The sequence below is a fragment of the Myotis daubentonii genome, chromosome 3 (genome assembly GCF_963259705.1).
Source record: "Myotis daubentonii chromosome 3, mMyoDau2.1, whole genome shotgun sequence".
Taxonomy (NCBI): domain Eukaryota; kingdom Metazoa; phylum Chordata; class Mammalia; order Chiroptera; family Vespertilionidae; genus Myotis; species Myotis daubentonii.
Window position 1 is genome coordinate 200,265,214 of NC_081842.1, and position 13,483 is coordinate 200,278,696.

Genomic DNA, 13,483 nt, shown 5'->3' on the forward strand with positions numbered 1-13,483 from the left:
CCTAAAAATGTAGAGCCTATAATTAGGATATGGTGGGGGTGACAGCAAAGGCAATGTGGTGGGAAGGCTAAATTTCAAGTTATAGGCTCCCACCTTGCTTCCGACAGCCTGGGATTTTGATAAAGGCTCCATAGTCTGTCACCATAGCAACCTATAAAGACAAAAAAGAAAATCAATGTCTCACAAATGAGTCTCTCTTCTATAGCATTTAACCTAGTCTCCCTGAATTTCTACTTGATATTGACTGCCTGTCTGCCTGCTGCAAAACTGCCTAACAGTGACGTTCTGTCAAACATTTTTATTCTGTAAAAAATTTAGACTGACAAGTATGTGTGAACTCATTAAAAACATGGTGAGATTGGACTATTGTCAGATGCTATGACAGTACCCAGGAATGCCCAAATCCCACACCAATTAAAATCTCCAAAGTATGTGAACAAAAGGAACAAACAGCAGAAAATCAGGTAATAAAGTTACACTTTCTACTAGCTGGAACTGACACCTCCAATCCCAATTCAGAGAACTCTAACAATATGGGACAGATCACGTAGGACACTCCTTTTTCCTACTTCAAATCAAACCAGACCAAACAGCCTATAGTTGTATGGTTAGTTCACTTCAAACCAGAGTCTGAGTTTTATCAAGATAATTAGAGAAAAAGCCAATTTTTGAAACAGAAAAGATATAATCAGAGAGAAAAAGAGTTGTCCTCAATTCTTATACAGAGTTGACCTAAGATGGATGGAGGGGTTAGAGGTTTGATCAGTCTATGTACTGTATAGTACGTAATAGTAATGAACAACCCAGATCCCTTGCCAGGTAATTCATTATTCCAGACTACCTCTCTCCTCCCCTCTTTCTTCTAGCCCACCCTTCTCACATGTGGATTGGGATTAAAGTTGTCACTACATACTATATTTATCTTAAATTCATTATTATTTTTATAAAATATCCAATACAATCTTATACATATAAACTTTACTCTTTCCAGTGACTTTAATTAGTTGTTCACTGTTTCAGCTTCACAACTATAAGGGGATAGAATAAGACAACATCTGCTGTACAACTATTCACTAATATATAATTAACTAGAGGCCCAGTGCACTCAGGAGGTTCCTCAGCCTGGCCTGCACCCTCTCGCAGTCTGGAACCCCTCGGGTATGTCCACCTGCCAGCTTAGGCCTGCTCCCCAGGGGATCGGGCCTAAGCTGGCAGTCAGACATCCCCGTGGCTGCCCAGGAACCCTCGGGGGATGTCCAACTGCAGCTTATGCCTGCTCCTGTGGGCCTAAGCTGCAGTCAGACATCCTTAGTGCTCCTGAGGAGGTAGGAGAGGCTCCCACCACCACCAGTGCACTCACAGCCATCAGTCCAGCTTGTGGGTAAGCAGAGCTCCCCCTGTGGGAGAGCACTTACCACCAGGGGGAAGCTCCTGCGTTGAGCATCTGCCCCCTGGTGATCAGTGTGAGTCATGGCAACTGGTCGTTCTGCTGTTAGGGTCAATTTGCATATTACCCTTTTATATAGGAATACTCACTACATGTAAAACACTATCTAAAGTGCTTTACAGAATCCTCATGACACCAGATGTTGTTGGTACTGTTATAATGCTCATCTGATAGATGACAAAACTGACATGTGGAGAGACTAAGTTACCTGACCAGTGTTTAAATCTAGTAAATAACAGTACTAGGATCTGAACCCAGGGAGTCTTAACTACACTAAAACTGCCCCTGGGTTCTCTTTAACTATAAAATCCTAGCAGCCAAAAGCAATGTGACAGTTGACATCTTATCTGCTCCAGGCAACAATCTTAGGAAGCGTAAATGGTAGGTTCCTATGTTACAGATAAGGTGAAATAGCAGAGGTGTAGAAAGAGCACAGGCTTTGGAGTGAAAGATGTGGCCTCTAATCCCAGCTCTCCCACTTCTTACCCATGGGATCTGATCACAACTTGCCTTTCAGGGTCTAAGTTCCCCTTGTACTCACTTTGCTGCTGCAGGTAACAAATGATGTACATAAAGCACCGAGCACTGGTATCTGGTGCCCAATGTACTAGTACATTCAATAAATTTTAACTTTTCAAGAATTTACAGTCCAAGACACTGAAGCACAGAAAGGCATACATCTAATTTAGATACAAGATAGGCACAGATCCTAGGTCCCTTGACTCCTGGTCCAGTGCCTCCTACTTTACCAAATAGCATTACTACCCACTTCAATGTTAGGATAAAAATAGATTAAAATTTCCATTCCCGTCCTAACCGGTTTGGCTCAGTGGATAGAGCGTCGGCCTGCGGACTGAAAGGTCCCAGGTTCAATTCTGGTGAAGGGCATGTACCTTGGTTGTAGCCACATTCCCAGTGGGGGGTGTGCAGGAGGCAGGTGATTGATGTTTCTGACTCTCTATCTCTCTCCCTTCCTCTCTGTAAAAAATCAATAAAATATATATTTTTAAAAAGTCTTTAAAAAAATTTCCATTCCCCCTTTTTGTTAATAGGGATATTGGAACAAAGCACTTGAACCAATTCTCTAAGATAGAGCATTAAGAATGAGTTAAGCCCTGGCCAATGTGGCTCAGTTGGTTGAGCATCGTCACATGCACTGAGAGGTCACAGGTTCAATCTCCAGTCAGGATGCAGGCCTAGGTTATGGATTCGATTCCCAGTAGGGGTTGTACAGGAGGCAGTCAATCAATGTTTCTCTCTCTCTCTCTCTCTCTCTCTCCCTTTCTCTCTCTCTCATTTTTTTTAAATAAAAGAATGGGTTAAGAACCAAAAATCTGAAACTCCTGTTTTACACTGATGAACATGCTATGCTGGGGTAGGAACCAGACAGTCCCCCCCACAAAAAAACAGTACAATCAGGCAGGTACTAGCACTTAAAATCAAAACCAGGTGGAACTAGAGGAAGGATCTTAGAGATTAGCTAGTTCAATCCCATCATTTTTCAAATGAGAAGAGTGAAGATCAGAGACATGAAGTGCTTACCTAAGTTCACATGGTCATCTATAAAACAGGGCCATGTGGATAAAAAAGGTGACTTTAAATTTTAATTACAATAAAAGCAACCCCCTTCTTTCTGAACCAACCAAAGGCACTTGAGCTTTTGCTCCAAGTTCTAGAAAGAGAGCTAAGATGTCTCATATTGTGTAACATTATTAAAAGGGCACAACACTCCAACAAACTTAAAAGTAGCATCTGGAAGTTGGAGCCCAAATCACCTTGCTGTTGTTAATTAAGACAATTTCACTTTTCAGTCCTGAAGCTCCAGTGTCATATTATGATCTTCTGAAGAAATATTATAACGGACCTTAATTTGGCCTCTCCCAAAAGGGAAGGTTAATGTGCTCCAGAATTGATGCACTCAACTGTTCAGTTAGGAAAAGGCATTCATGCCTATTTCCAGCACCAGGTGTTTCCATCACTGTGTCTCCTAGGATGCAGAGTTGAAATTAACAGAATGGCACCTACTGTAAATGATCACACAGTCTGCTCTGGTGTCCCAGAATAATTAGTCAAATAGCCCGGGGGGGGGGGGGGTAGTAATTATCTCAACTAAACTCAGGACTTGGGTAAATGAATTTACCATCTTCAGATCAGAGGTTGCATTGGCCTTGAAACTAGTTATCTCTATCATGTAAATGAGGAATTTAAGCTTAGAGACATTGTTACTTGTGCAAACTCACAAAATTAGAAAGTAGTATGACCAGGTAGAGAACAGAAGTATTTTAACTTCTAGTCCACCTTACTAACACCAATCTCCCTCCGCATTTTTGTTTTTCAAATACAAGGAAAGTTTATTTAGAAAGTCACAGAGGTAGAAAAGGTGAGCCAGCTGGGCTGTGTGGGCTCAGGAACAAGATAGAGGCAAAAAGAGCCCTTGGAGCTTAGGAGAGAGAGAGAGCAGTGTGGTTCTTGAGGGAAGAGGAAGAGGTAAGATGTGTGCATGCAAGCTCTAGAAGGAGCCTCCCCCGCGCCCCCAGTATTTCTTTAACTATGGCTAGGCTAAGCCAAACCCCAATTCCCACTGCTATGCCTATATCCCCTATCATACTTAATGGACAAGAAAAGGATGAATACTGGCTTCTCAGCTATTTGATCACTGGGCCCCTCAGTCCTGCTCAGCCTACTGAAGAGAACTTCTGGGAAATGGGCTGCACCGCCAGTTTCTTCAACAATAGGACCTAAGAAACTTGGGATTAATTTAAATCAAACATTTACTGAGCATCTATATGCAGGAGGCCATGTTTTTATTTTATTCATGTTTTTATTTTATTTAAAATAAAAACAACTTTAAAAAAGGAATACCTAGCCTTTTTAAAATGAATTTGAAGTAGTTGCCAAGATACATGAGACAGCCATGGCCTCTGCTGTCCACTAATTCAAAATCCAGTGAAGGAGACATATACATGTACAAGTAAAAATAACACAAGACAGACTATATTTAACACCAAAATAGAGGTACAAACAAATGACCATGGAACAACCAGATTTACCATTTACCTTCCTCCTATACCTCAATTCAGTCAAGAGTTCTCTTATGGGTCTTTCAGTTCCTCCATGCACTTATGTACAGTTGAACAATCCCAACTGCAGAGTAGCAGAAAGCAGACTCGGAGAGAGAACTTTAGGATCCCAGCTTCGCCATTTGTTAACCATCTGAACACTACTTAACTTCTGAGAAGAGTTTCCTTACCCATAAAATGGGATCAACAATTTCTTGGGAGAAAGTGAATGACAGAATGTGTGAAAGTGCTGATTTACATTAAGCTTACAAAAATGTTTTTGAATTTTAATGCAACCAGGTCTTCTTTGTAAATATTAGGCACTCATTAAAATATTTGTTGGATGAATATTCTGAAAAAGTTTCTTATTTCCAATTTATCATGAAATTTCTCTATCCTTAATTCCAGTTACTTCTAAACCATCAATTTTCAAAATGTGCTCCTGAAATTCTAAGCTAGAACTGTAAAGTTCTCTCTGAACATTACTCTAGCCCAGTGGTCACCAACCGGTGGTCCGCGGACCACGGGTAGTCAGTGAGGTTCAAAATGTTGGCGACCACTGCTCTAGCCCATCCATTCTGATAGTAAAATATAAAACCTACACCAATACAAGCCCCAGCTCATATAAGAAAAAGCTGAAGATCAGGAGCCACTTTACTAAAAATCTGTGTCAGTCTGTGGAAGGCAGAGAACTCTTCTCTTTCTTTTGTGCAACACCTGACAAGTCAAGGCTTGTCAGAAAAATCAATTTCATCTACAATGCTACCACTTCCTCTTCCTGAGTCCTGGTAACTTGACCTTTAGGGGTACTATGGGGTTTATTTTATTTTATTTTATTAATAAATATTTATTGTTGAAAGTATTACATATGTCCCTTTTTTCCCCCATTGCCCTCTCCAACCCCCGGGTACTATGGGTCTTAAAGGTCAAAGGCTCTAACAGCAAAGTTGTTTGCTATTTTTTAAAATTTATCACCCTTTATATCTTGACTGTTATATTACAGGTTGGGATAAACTTAACAAAAACCAAGAGCCACAGTTATCTATAATCAACTGAAAGTCACAAAGTGTGTCTTCAAAGGCCTAACCTTATGAGGAGGTAAGACTTTTATCAACCACAAAGCTAGTATAAATGCCATAAAAATTATATAGTTAAAATACTACAGGCACTCTTAAGTCACTGAAAACAATTTTTTGCCTTTACTTTTGCTTCAAGAGAAGGGAGATAATGATAATGAATTCCTGCCATGTGTTAGGCATTGTGTTTTAGATAATAGCTTATTTAACCATCATGGCAATTCCATGAAGTTGTTCTCTCAATTTAATAAGTAAGAAATCTGAGGTTTGCCTGGCTGGTTTGGCTCACTGGACTGAGGGTCCCAGGTTCGATTCCAGTCAAGGACATGTACTTTGGTTGCAGGCACCCCCCCAGTGGGGGATGTGCAGGAGGCAGCTGATCGATGCTTCTCTCTCATCGATGTTTCTAACTTTCTAACCCTCTCCATTCCTCTCTGTAAAAAATCAATAAAATATATTAAAAAAAAAAAAAGAAATCTGAGGTTCAAGTGATCAAGTGATGGTTTCAAGGATGACTTCCTATCCTATGCTATATAATAAAAGGCCAATATGCAAATCGACCAAATAGTGACACGACCGGTCACTATGACACACGCTGACCACCAGGGGGCAGATGCTCAACGCAGGAGCTGCCCCCTGGTGGTCAGTGCGCCCAGTGGTCAGTGAGCCAAAAGCCAGACTCACAGCTGGCAAGCGCAGCTGTGGTGGCGGAAGCCTCTCCTGCCTCTGTGGCAGAGCTAAGGATGTCCAACTGTCGGCTTAGGGCACAGGCCAGGCTGAGCGACTTCCCGCACCCTCCCCCCACCCTCCACTGCACAAATTTCATGCACCAAGCCTCCAGGAGTAAATAAAAGAACTAGGACTGGAATCCAGGCTTTGTCCTGTTCAAAAGCCTCTACTCTGAAAACAAATACAATCTGGGATTAAGATAGACAACACTGAACAAAACAGACAGGGCTCTGCCTTCATGGAGCTTAGTATCATGTGAGGAAGAAAGACATTAAACAAGTACATAAATAAATGCAGGATAAGTCTGTGTACTTATAGTGGAAAAAGATCTCTAAGGAAATGACATTAAGTCTAAGACCTAAAAAATAGAGAAGTTGGTGGGGAAAGTGGAGTTAGAAGCAACGGTATATGCAAAAGTCCTGAGAAAGAAGCAAGCTTATAATATTCAGAGCTGTAAGAGCAACAGAGTGGCTGGGGGACAAGTAGACAAAACAACACTGTCAGATTAGATAGAAGTTAAGTCATATAAGGGTCACAAAAACAAGTTTGAATGTATTCAGTGTAACAAGAAACCTAGAAAAGCTGTGAGAAAGCAGCATGGTCCAATCTGCTTTTAAAATGCTATTCTGGCTATGATGTAAAGAACAGATTGGAAAGAGGCTACAATAGAAGATCCCAGTAAGGGCCAGGGAAGAGATGGAGAGCTTGAACTAATGGGTTGCCACGATAAAGAAGTACAAAGACCAGAGATGTATCTGAGAGGAAGAAATTATAGGACTAATGGACTGGAGCGGAAGGGAAAATCAAAATCAAATTAAGAGGAAAAATCAAGGATAATGCCCAGGTTTCCAGTGTGGGTAGATGAATAGACATCCATCTGCTGATATGGGAAAGACTAGAATAGATTTTGTGAGAAAATTAAAAATTCTTTTCAAAACATAAATCAGCCCAGCTGGTGTGGCTCAGTGCTTGAGCACTGACCCAGGAAACAAGAGGTTACTGGTTTAATTCCAGGTCAGGGCACATGCCCGGGTTGCAGCCTTGATCTCCAGTAGGGAGCGTGCATGAGACAGCTGATCAACGATGTTTCTCTCTCATCTCATCAATGTTTCTATCTATCCCTCCCCCACCTCTCTCTCTAAAAAAATCAATGAAACATATTAAAATAAATAAATAAATAAAACGTAAGTCAGAGATGCTGTGAGATATCCAAAAGATGATGTCAAGTATGCAGCTGGAAGTCTGGAGCTTAGAAGGGATACAGGTGATGGCCAGATGCTCCACTAGCCCTTCCCGTTTAAACTGTAATGCTCAAGATATTCTCATATGACAGGAGCTCCAAACCCAGCTGCTTTTCACCCTCAATCTATGCTTAACATAAATGGTAAGTTTTCAAAGCCCAAATAATATACCTCTCCTTGGAAAATAGTGTAGAGAGCAGGCAAGTTCTCCATGGTCTCGGGTCTTCCTGAATTCATCCTTAATGTTCTATGGCTCCTCCATATCTCTTCTGCTAAAGCTAATTCAAGTGTACTGTCACAAAGAAATAACATAGACAACAATTTGAGAGACATCTGCATTAAAGAAGTACAGACAATCCACAGCTATTCTCTACAGAATAATAACACAGATTTAACACCATGTACTTTTATCCAAAACTCTTTTGTCTACTCTAATTGTGGGGAGTTTGGGGAACATTGATCTTATTTCTTTTCGTTGTGATACTTACCCAAGGCCATCAGTCTGCTGCTTTGTTTCTCATTTTTTAATTGCTATCGTTGGTATTCTTTTGCCAAGGGAAGGTTTTGGGGGGTGGGGGTAAATGGATCTTTAAAAGAAAGGAAACAGTAATAGTAATAAGAGCTAACATTTATCAAACACTATGTCCAGGCACTATGCTCAACACTGGACATCCAGTATCTCATTTAACCCTCAAAAGTCTCAAGATATAGGTTCTATTATTATCATAGTATATAGATGAGAAAACCAAGGCTTCTGGAGGTCCAATTACTATGTCTATGTCAAAAAGCCAAGAAATGGTAGAGTCAAAATCTGGCTGACACCAGACTGCACGCTTTTAACCACTTTGCTTACTTTTCTCCTGGTAAATTGAAAACACACAAGTTCATTTTAAAAGTTCACACAATACGCCCAGCCAGTGTCGCTCAGTGGTTGAGCTTCGACCTATGAACCAGGAGGTCAGGGTGCCATTCCCAGCCAAGGCACATGCCCAGGTTGCCAGTTCAATTCCCAAATAGGGGACATGTAAGAGGCAGCCAATCAATTATTCTCTCTCATCATTGGTTTTTCTGTCTCTCCCTCTTCCTTCCTCTCTGAAACCAATAAAAATATATTTTAAAAATATTAATTAAAGTTCAGACAATACATTAATAATGAAGAAAATAAAATCATTTATAATTCAATGGGTTTATATCCTTTTAGACTTTTGTATATGTACAGTGTTTTTTTAAATGGAATCATGAAATCATTATTAACAGCATACACACACACGCACACACACACTAGTAGGTAGGTAGGTAGATAGATAAAAGCCTAAGAGACCGAATGACCAGTCGACCGGTCACTATGATGCACACTGACCACCAGGGGGCAGATGCTCAATGCAGGAGCTGCCTCCTGGTAGTCAGTGCGCTCCCACAGCCAACCTCCCGCAGTATCCTCCACTCCAGCCGGCCCCGATCACTGGCCAGGTTGAGTGACCCCACACATGCACGAATTCATGCACCGGGCCTCTAGTTTTAATGTATTTTAGCAATTCTTACATACATACACACACATCTTATTTATTTATTTATTTTCAATCCTCACTGGAGGATATTTTTCCATTGATCTTTAAGGAGAAAGTGAAAGGGAGGGAGGAGGGAAGGAGGAGAGGAAGCAGAGAGGGGAGGAGAGAGAGAGAGAGAGAGAGAGAGAGAGAGAGAGAGAGAGAGAGAAACATCAACATGAGAAACATAATAATTAGTTGCCTCCTACACGCGCCCAGACTGGGGCCAGAAATCAAACCCACTACCCTTTGGTGCCCAGGACAACACTCTAACCACTGAGCAACACAGACCAGGGTTATTACTTTACTAACAGCACATAGAGAGAATGCAGGCAGATTTGTCAGTTCTTAAGAAATGGCTGATAAACAGGTTAAACCCAAGTATCATAGCCTAGTTGGATCCTTCCTTTCACTTCCTAGCTATGTAGTCTCAACTCTAGTCCTTCCCTTCCCTCTGCCAGTATCCCTCACATCACATCCTAGAACAGAAATGAACCTGAGGTCAATGGCTCTATCAAAAAACCTTAATTATCCCTGCAACTCCTATAGCATTATTGAGGTAAAGAATCCATAGAGGCATCAGCAGGTAGGACATCTAAATTAAGCTCAAATATCTTAGTCTCACCTGTTCCTCCCTGCAGAAAGGTTGTGGAAAGAGCAATAGAAGTAAGTGGAAACAATCTGAAGTTGTTTCTTGCTGATTTCTGCTGTGACAACAATATGAACAGCCAAGTTTAAAGCTCTCCAGTTTTCTCCTTCTGTAGAACAATAGCCTGAGAAATCCTATGCAATGCTTTTAGAAAACTAGCAGCATTTTTGAGGGAAAGTCTGAAATGTAAAAATGTAAGTTTACAATTCAGGAGAGTAGAAGGTTGCCATTTTTTAAAATGGTATTTAAAATTTTTTTCATATTATGCTCGGTAGAGATGTAGGGTTCTATGATGGTTTAATAGGAAGCTCCTTAGATATTTCAAGTTTATTTTAGAAAGGAAGGGAGAAGGATAGAGAGATAGGAACATCATTGGTTGGCTATCTCCTGCATGCCCCCTACTAGGGATCAAGCCTGCAACCTGGACATGTGCCCTGACTGGGAATCGAATTAGCGACCTCTTGGTTCATGGGTCGATGCTCAACCACTGAGCAATACCAGCTGGGTCAAGTTTATTTTTAAAAAGTCGATTCTGAAATATCTAGAGACCATAAGTGTCAAGAAAGCCAAAGAAGTAGGACTCTAGGCCAACCAACTGGAAGATAGCCTCTATATCAAAGATGTACAGAGCAGAATCCCAAAGAAACCAGAATTGAGGGATGTCCCACTCAGAGCATTTGGAAAGCTAGGAGCCCCTCCTCAAAAATTACTGCTGATTCCCACTTGCCCTCCCAGCCTTGGGCGGGTCATGGTAGCAAGAAGTGGAAGTTACAGGAGGAGGAACTATTTTTTAAAAATATATTTTTATCGATTTCAGAGAGGAAGGCAGAGGGAGAGATAGAAACATCAATGATGAGAGAGAATCATTGATGGGCTGCCTCCTGCACACCCCCCACTGGGGATCAAGCCCACAACCCAGGCATGTACCCTTGGCTGGAATCAAACCTGGGACCCTTCAGTCTGCAGGCTGATGCTCTATCCACTGAACAAAACTGGCTAGGGCAGGAGGAACTATTTTAGCAGTGTATTTTGCTTTGATCCAGCTTATCTATTAAGCTTCTATGCAAGATTTCAATTTTTGGGGGGTGGGGGGGGGGGTTCTGCTTTTAAAAGAAGAGCAAGTAAATTGACAAGGATTGAGATATACCATTTGGAGTTACTTTGCAATAGTTCGGGAAACAGAAAATCTTCCTTAGGTAGTTCATTTTACTTGAATATTTTAAACAACAATAGTATGTAGGGAAGCAATAGGGAGCCGATTACTGGGCACTCCCTTCCGAAAGCAAAGGAAGAATAATGTGTGAGTAGGTGGTATAGCAGGGGAATGGTGGACCAAAGCGAGGTCAAAGCCTATGTTAGGTGAGGAAGAAATCTGCAAAGAAGAATGAATCATCTTTAACCTATGTTTACGAAGTTAAGTAAAAATACTGAGCTATGAGCAGAGGCAGGATGACTACAGAGCCTGCATTCTCAACCACTATTCTACATTGCCTCAAAAGGAATTCACAGCCCTGGCCCATGTGGCTCAATTGGTTGGGCGCCATCCCATGCACAGAAAGGTTGCCTATCTCCTAGGGTGGTCAAAAAGGGAATTAAGTTGGTTTAGACAAGTAAAGCTTTTGGGTTAACACATGGCAAATAGGAAGTACTCAAATATTAGCAATTATTATTAGAGGAGTTGGAAGGGACCTTCCGGATTACTGACTGAAAGAACAGTGCAGGGCCAGTAGACAGCAGAGTAAGTACCGGCCTTGAGTACCCGCATGGCTAACTGACCAGCCTGTATCAAGCCACTTAATCTCTGTTGGTTTGTTTTCAGTTAAATAGGAGTAATGGGCTAAATGCTCCCCATAATTTCTTTCAGCTTTCATATTTTGAGTTCACTTTTTGTGTTTTACTTTGCTTTTTACTATTTTTTCTCTTTCCTGCGTTTGACCTGTTTTCTCAAGAGACTCATAACTAGAATTCAAAAAAGAAGTAGCGTCCTTCTAAGACAGTTATTCTAGAAACTGGATGGGAAGGAGGGAGGTGGGACCACTAGTTGGCATTTGAAAGTCGCCCATCTTCTGAGGCTCTGCTCACCCATTCAAGAAGATGAAGAAACTAAGACACAGAGAGGCTAAGTAACTTGCTCTAAATCACAGACCTATGAATGATGCTGATGAGATTCAAACCCTGTTTACAAACATTTTTTCTTCCCTCTTTAAATTATGAAATTCTTCTGAGTATTCTTGCTCGTTCGCATACCCTTCGAATTTCTAGTGCCTGGCAGCGTGAACGCGACGACTAGAGGTTCCGACTTAGGTGATCTTACCCACATCTATGGCTCAATCACCGCCAAATACCAATAACTCTCAGATTTATATTTCCAACAAAAATCTCTTTTCTGCGTTCCAAACCCGTATTTCAAACTGCCTGCTGGGCGTTAGGGATGATTTCTCCTTTCCCCTCGCCAAAAAAAAAACAAAACAAAACCTACCCAGTTGCCATAAGCCAGAAAACTCGGAGTTACACTGAAGTCCTCTTTTTTCCCTCCCTGAACCCAGTCCATCATCGAGTCCTACTGATTTCACCTCCTCTATGCGCCTTTAGGACCCGTCCAACTCTGCGTTTCCACCAACACCTCAGTCCTCATTCCCAACGGTGTGTCCATCCGTCCTCCATCTGTTCGCACTACGGCGCCTCCCCCCACCGCACGCCCCGCTCCCCATCAAAAATAAACCACCACCAACAAAAACCTCACCGGTCATCCAGCAAAAGCTACCAAGTCCTGCCCGGCCTGCCCTCGCCCCGCACCACGCTCCCCTGCACCCGCCCTGCATTCCCTCCCTCCCGGCCACGCGGGCCTCTGTGCTTGTTATTCATTCTCCTCCCCTGGTCACGGGCCCCGGACACGCCGTTCTCTCCGGGGAAGAGTCTGCCCTCCTCTCTTCACCCGCCTCAGGAGAACTCTCCCTGAGGGTTCTTTTTCCTGGGAGAAGCTTCCCGGCTTCTTTGAGGCACTCGGAACACCGGGTGCCGCTCTCCTAGGTCGCACTATTTCCCATTCCTCAGTGAGACACTTTAGCTTCTGTTTTCCCCACCAGCCTCAAGTCCCTGAGAGGTCAGGGGCCATGTTCGGTTCACAAGGTACCCTCCACGCTTTGCACAATAAATCCCAGTTGGACGGCAGGAGTCGGGCATTCCCGTCACCGCCGGCCCTCACAGGAGCACAGAGCAGGCCCTAGCAAAAGGCCGGCAGACACAAGCCGGCCTCCTCGGTCGGGACCCGAGTGGAGGCTGGGAGGCCGGCCTTTCCGCCCTGGGGGCGCCTGGCACGGGGACGGGCACAGCCGGCGCTCGCTGAAGGCGGCCGTCGAGGGCCTCGGGCAGCCGCACAGACCCCAAAGCGCTGCTCCCGCCGAGAGCGGGAACCCAGGCTACCGCTGCCCGAGCTGGGACATCTGGGCCCGCCCCTGCCCCTGCCCCTCGCACTCAAAACTTCGGGCGAGAAGGGCCAGGCTCACACCGCACAACCGAGGCACCGCCTCCAGATTCCGCAGCCGCCGCCCCCGACCTCCCTCACACTTACTCGGCGTCCGCTCCGGCCTCCGCGCCGCTGCATTGCGCGAAACGCCAAAACCCAGCCAGCGCGCTCCCACCCACAAGACTCAGCGTGCCGAGGCGGGGCGCCAGCTCCACCCGCCAATCCTGGAATCGGACTCTCGTGACGTAAGAAGGGTTTGACCAATAAGA

The 13,483-nt window shown here is 43.3% G+C and overlaps 1 protein-coding gene across 4 annotated transcripts in view; it reads right to left on the bottom strand.

The window, feature by feature from the left end:
- The window catches only part of ZCCHC17 (zinc finger CCHC-type containing 17), a 56,305-nt gene extending 42,908 nt beyond the window's left edge, over window positions 1–13,397 (bottom strand). Inside the window, exons 1-3 of one of the 4 annotated variants that reach the window (XM_059690433.1) lie at window positions 13,320–13,397; window positions 7,724–7,844; window positions 94–151 (exon numbers count right to left, since the gene is read on the bottom strand). In XM_059690433.1, the coding sequence (XP_059546416.1) occupies window positions 94–151; window positions 7,724–7,789 (124 nt within the window). In that variant the 5' untranslated portion in view covers window positions 7,790–7,844; window positions 13,320–13,397. Of the gene's footprint in view, window positions 1–93; window positions 152–7,723; window positions 7,845–8,040; window positions 8,166–13,319 lie in introns of those variants that run through there. The other 3 variants (XM_059690434.1, XM_059690437.1, XM_059690436.1) reach the window with 3 other exon arrangements.
- Window positions 13,398–13,483: the final 86 nt, after the last annotated feature.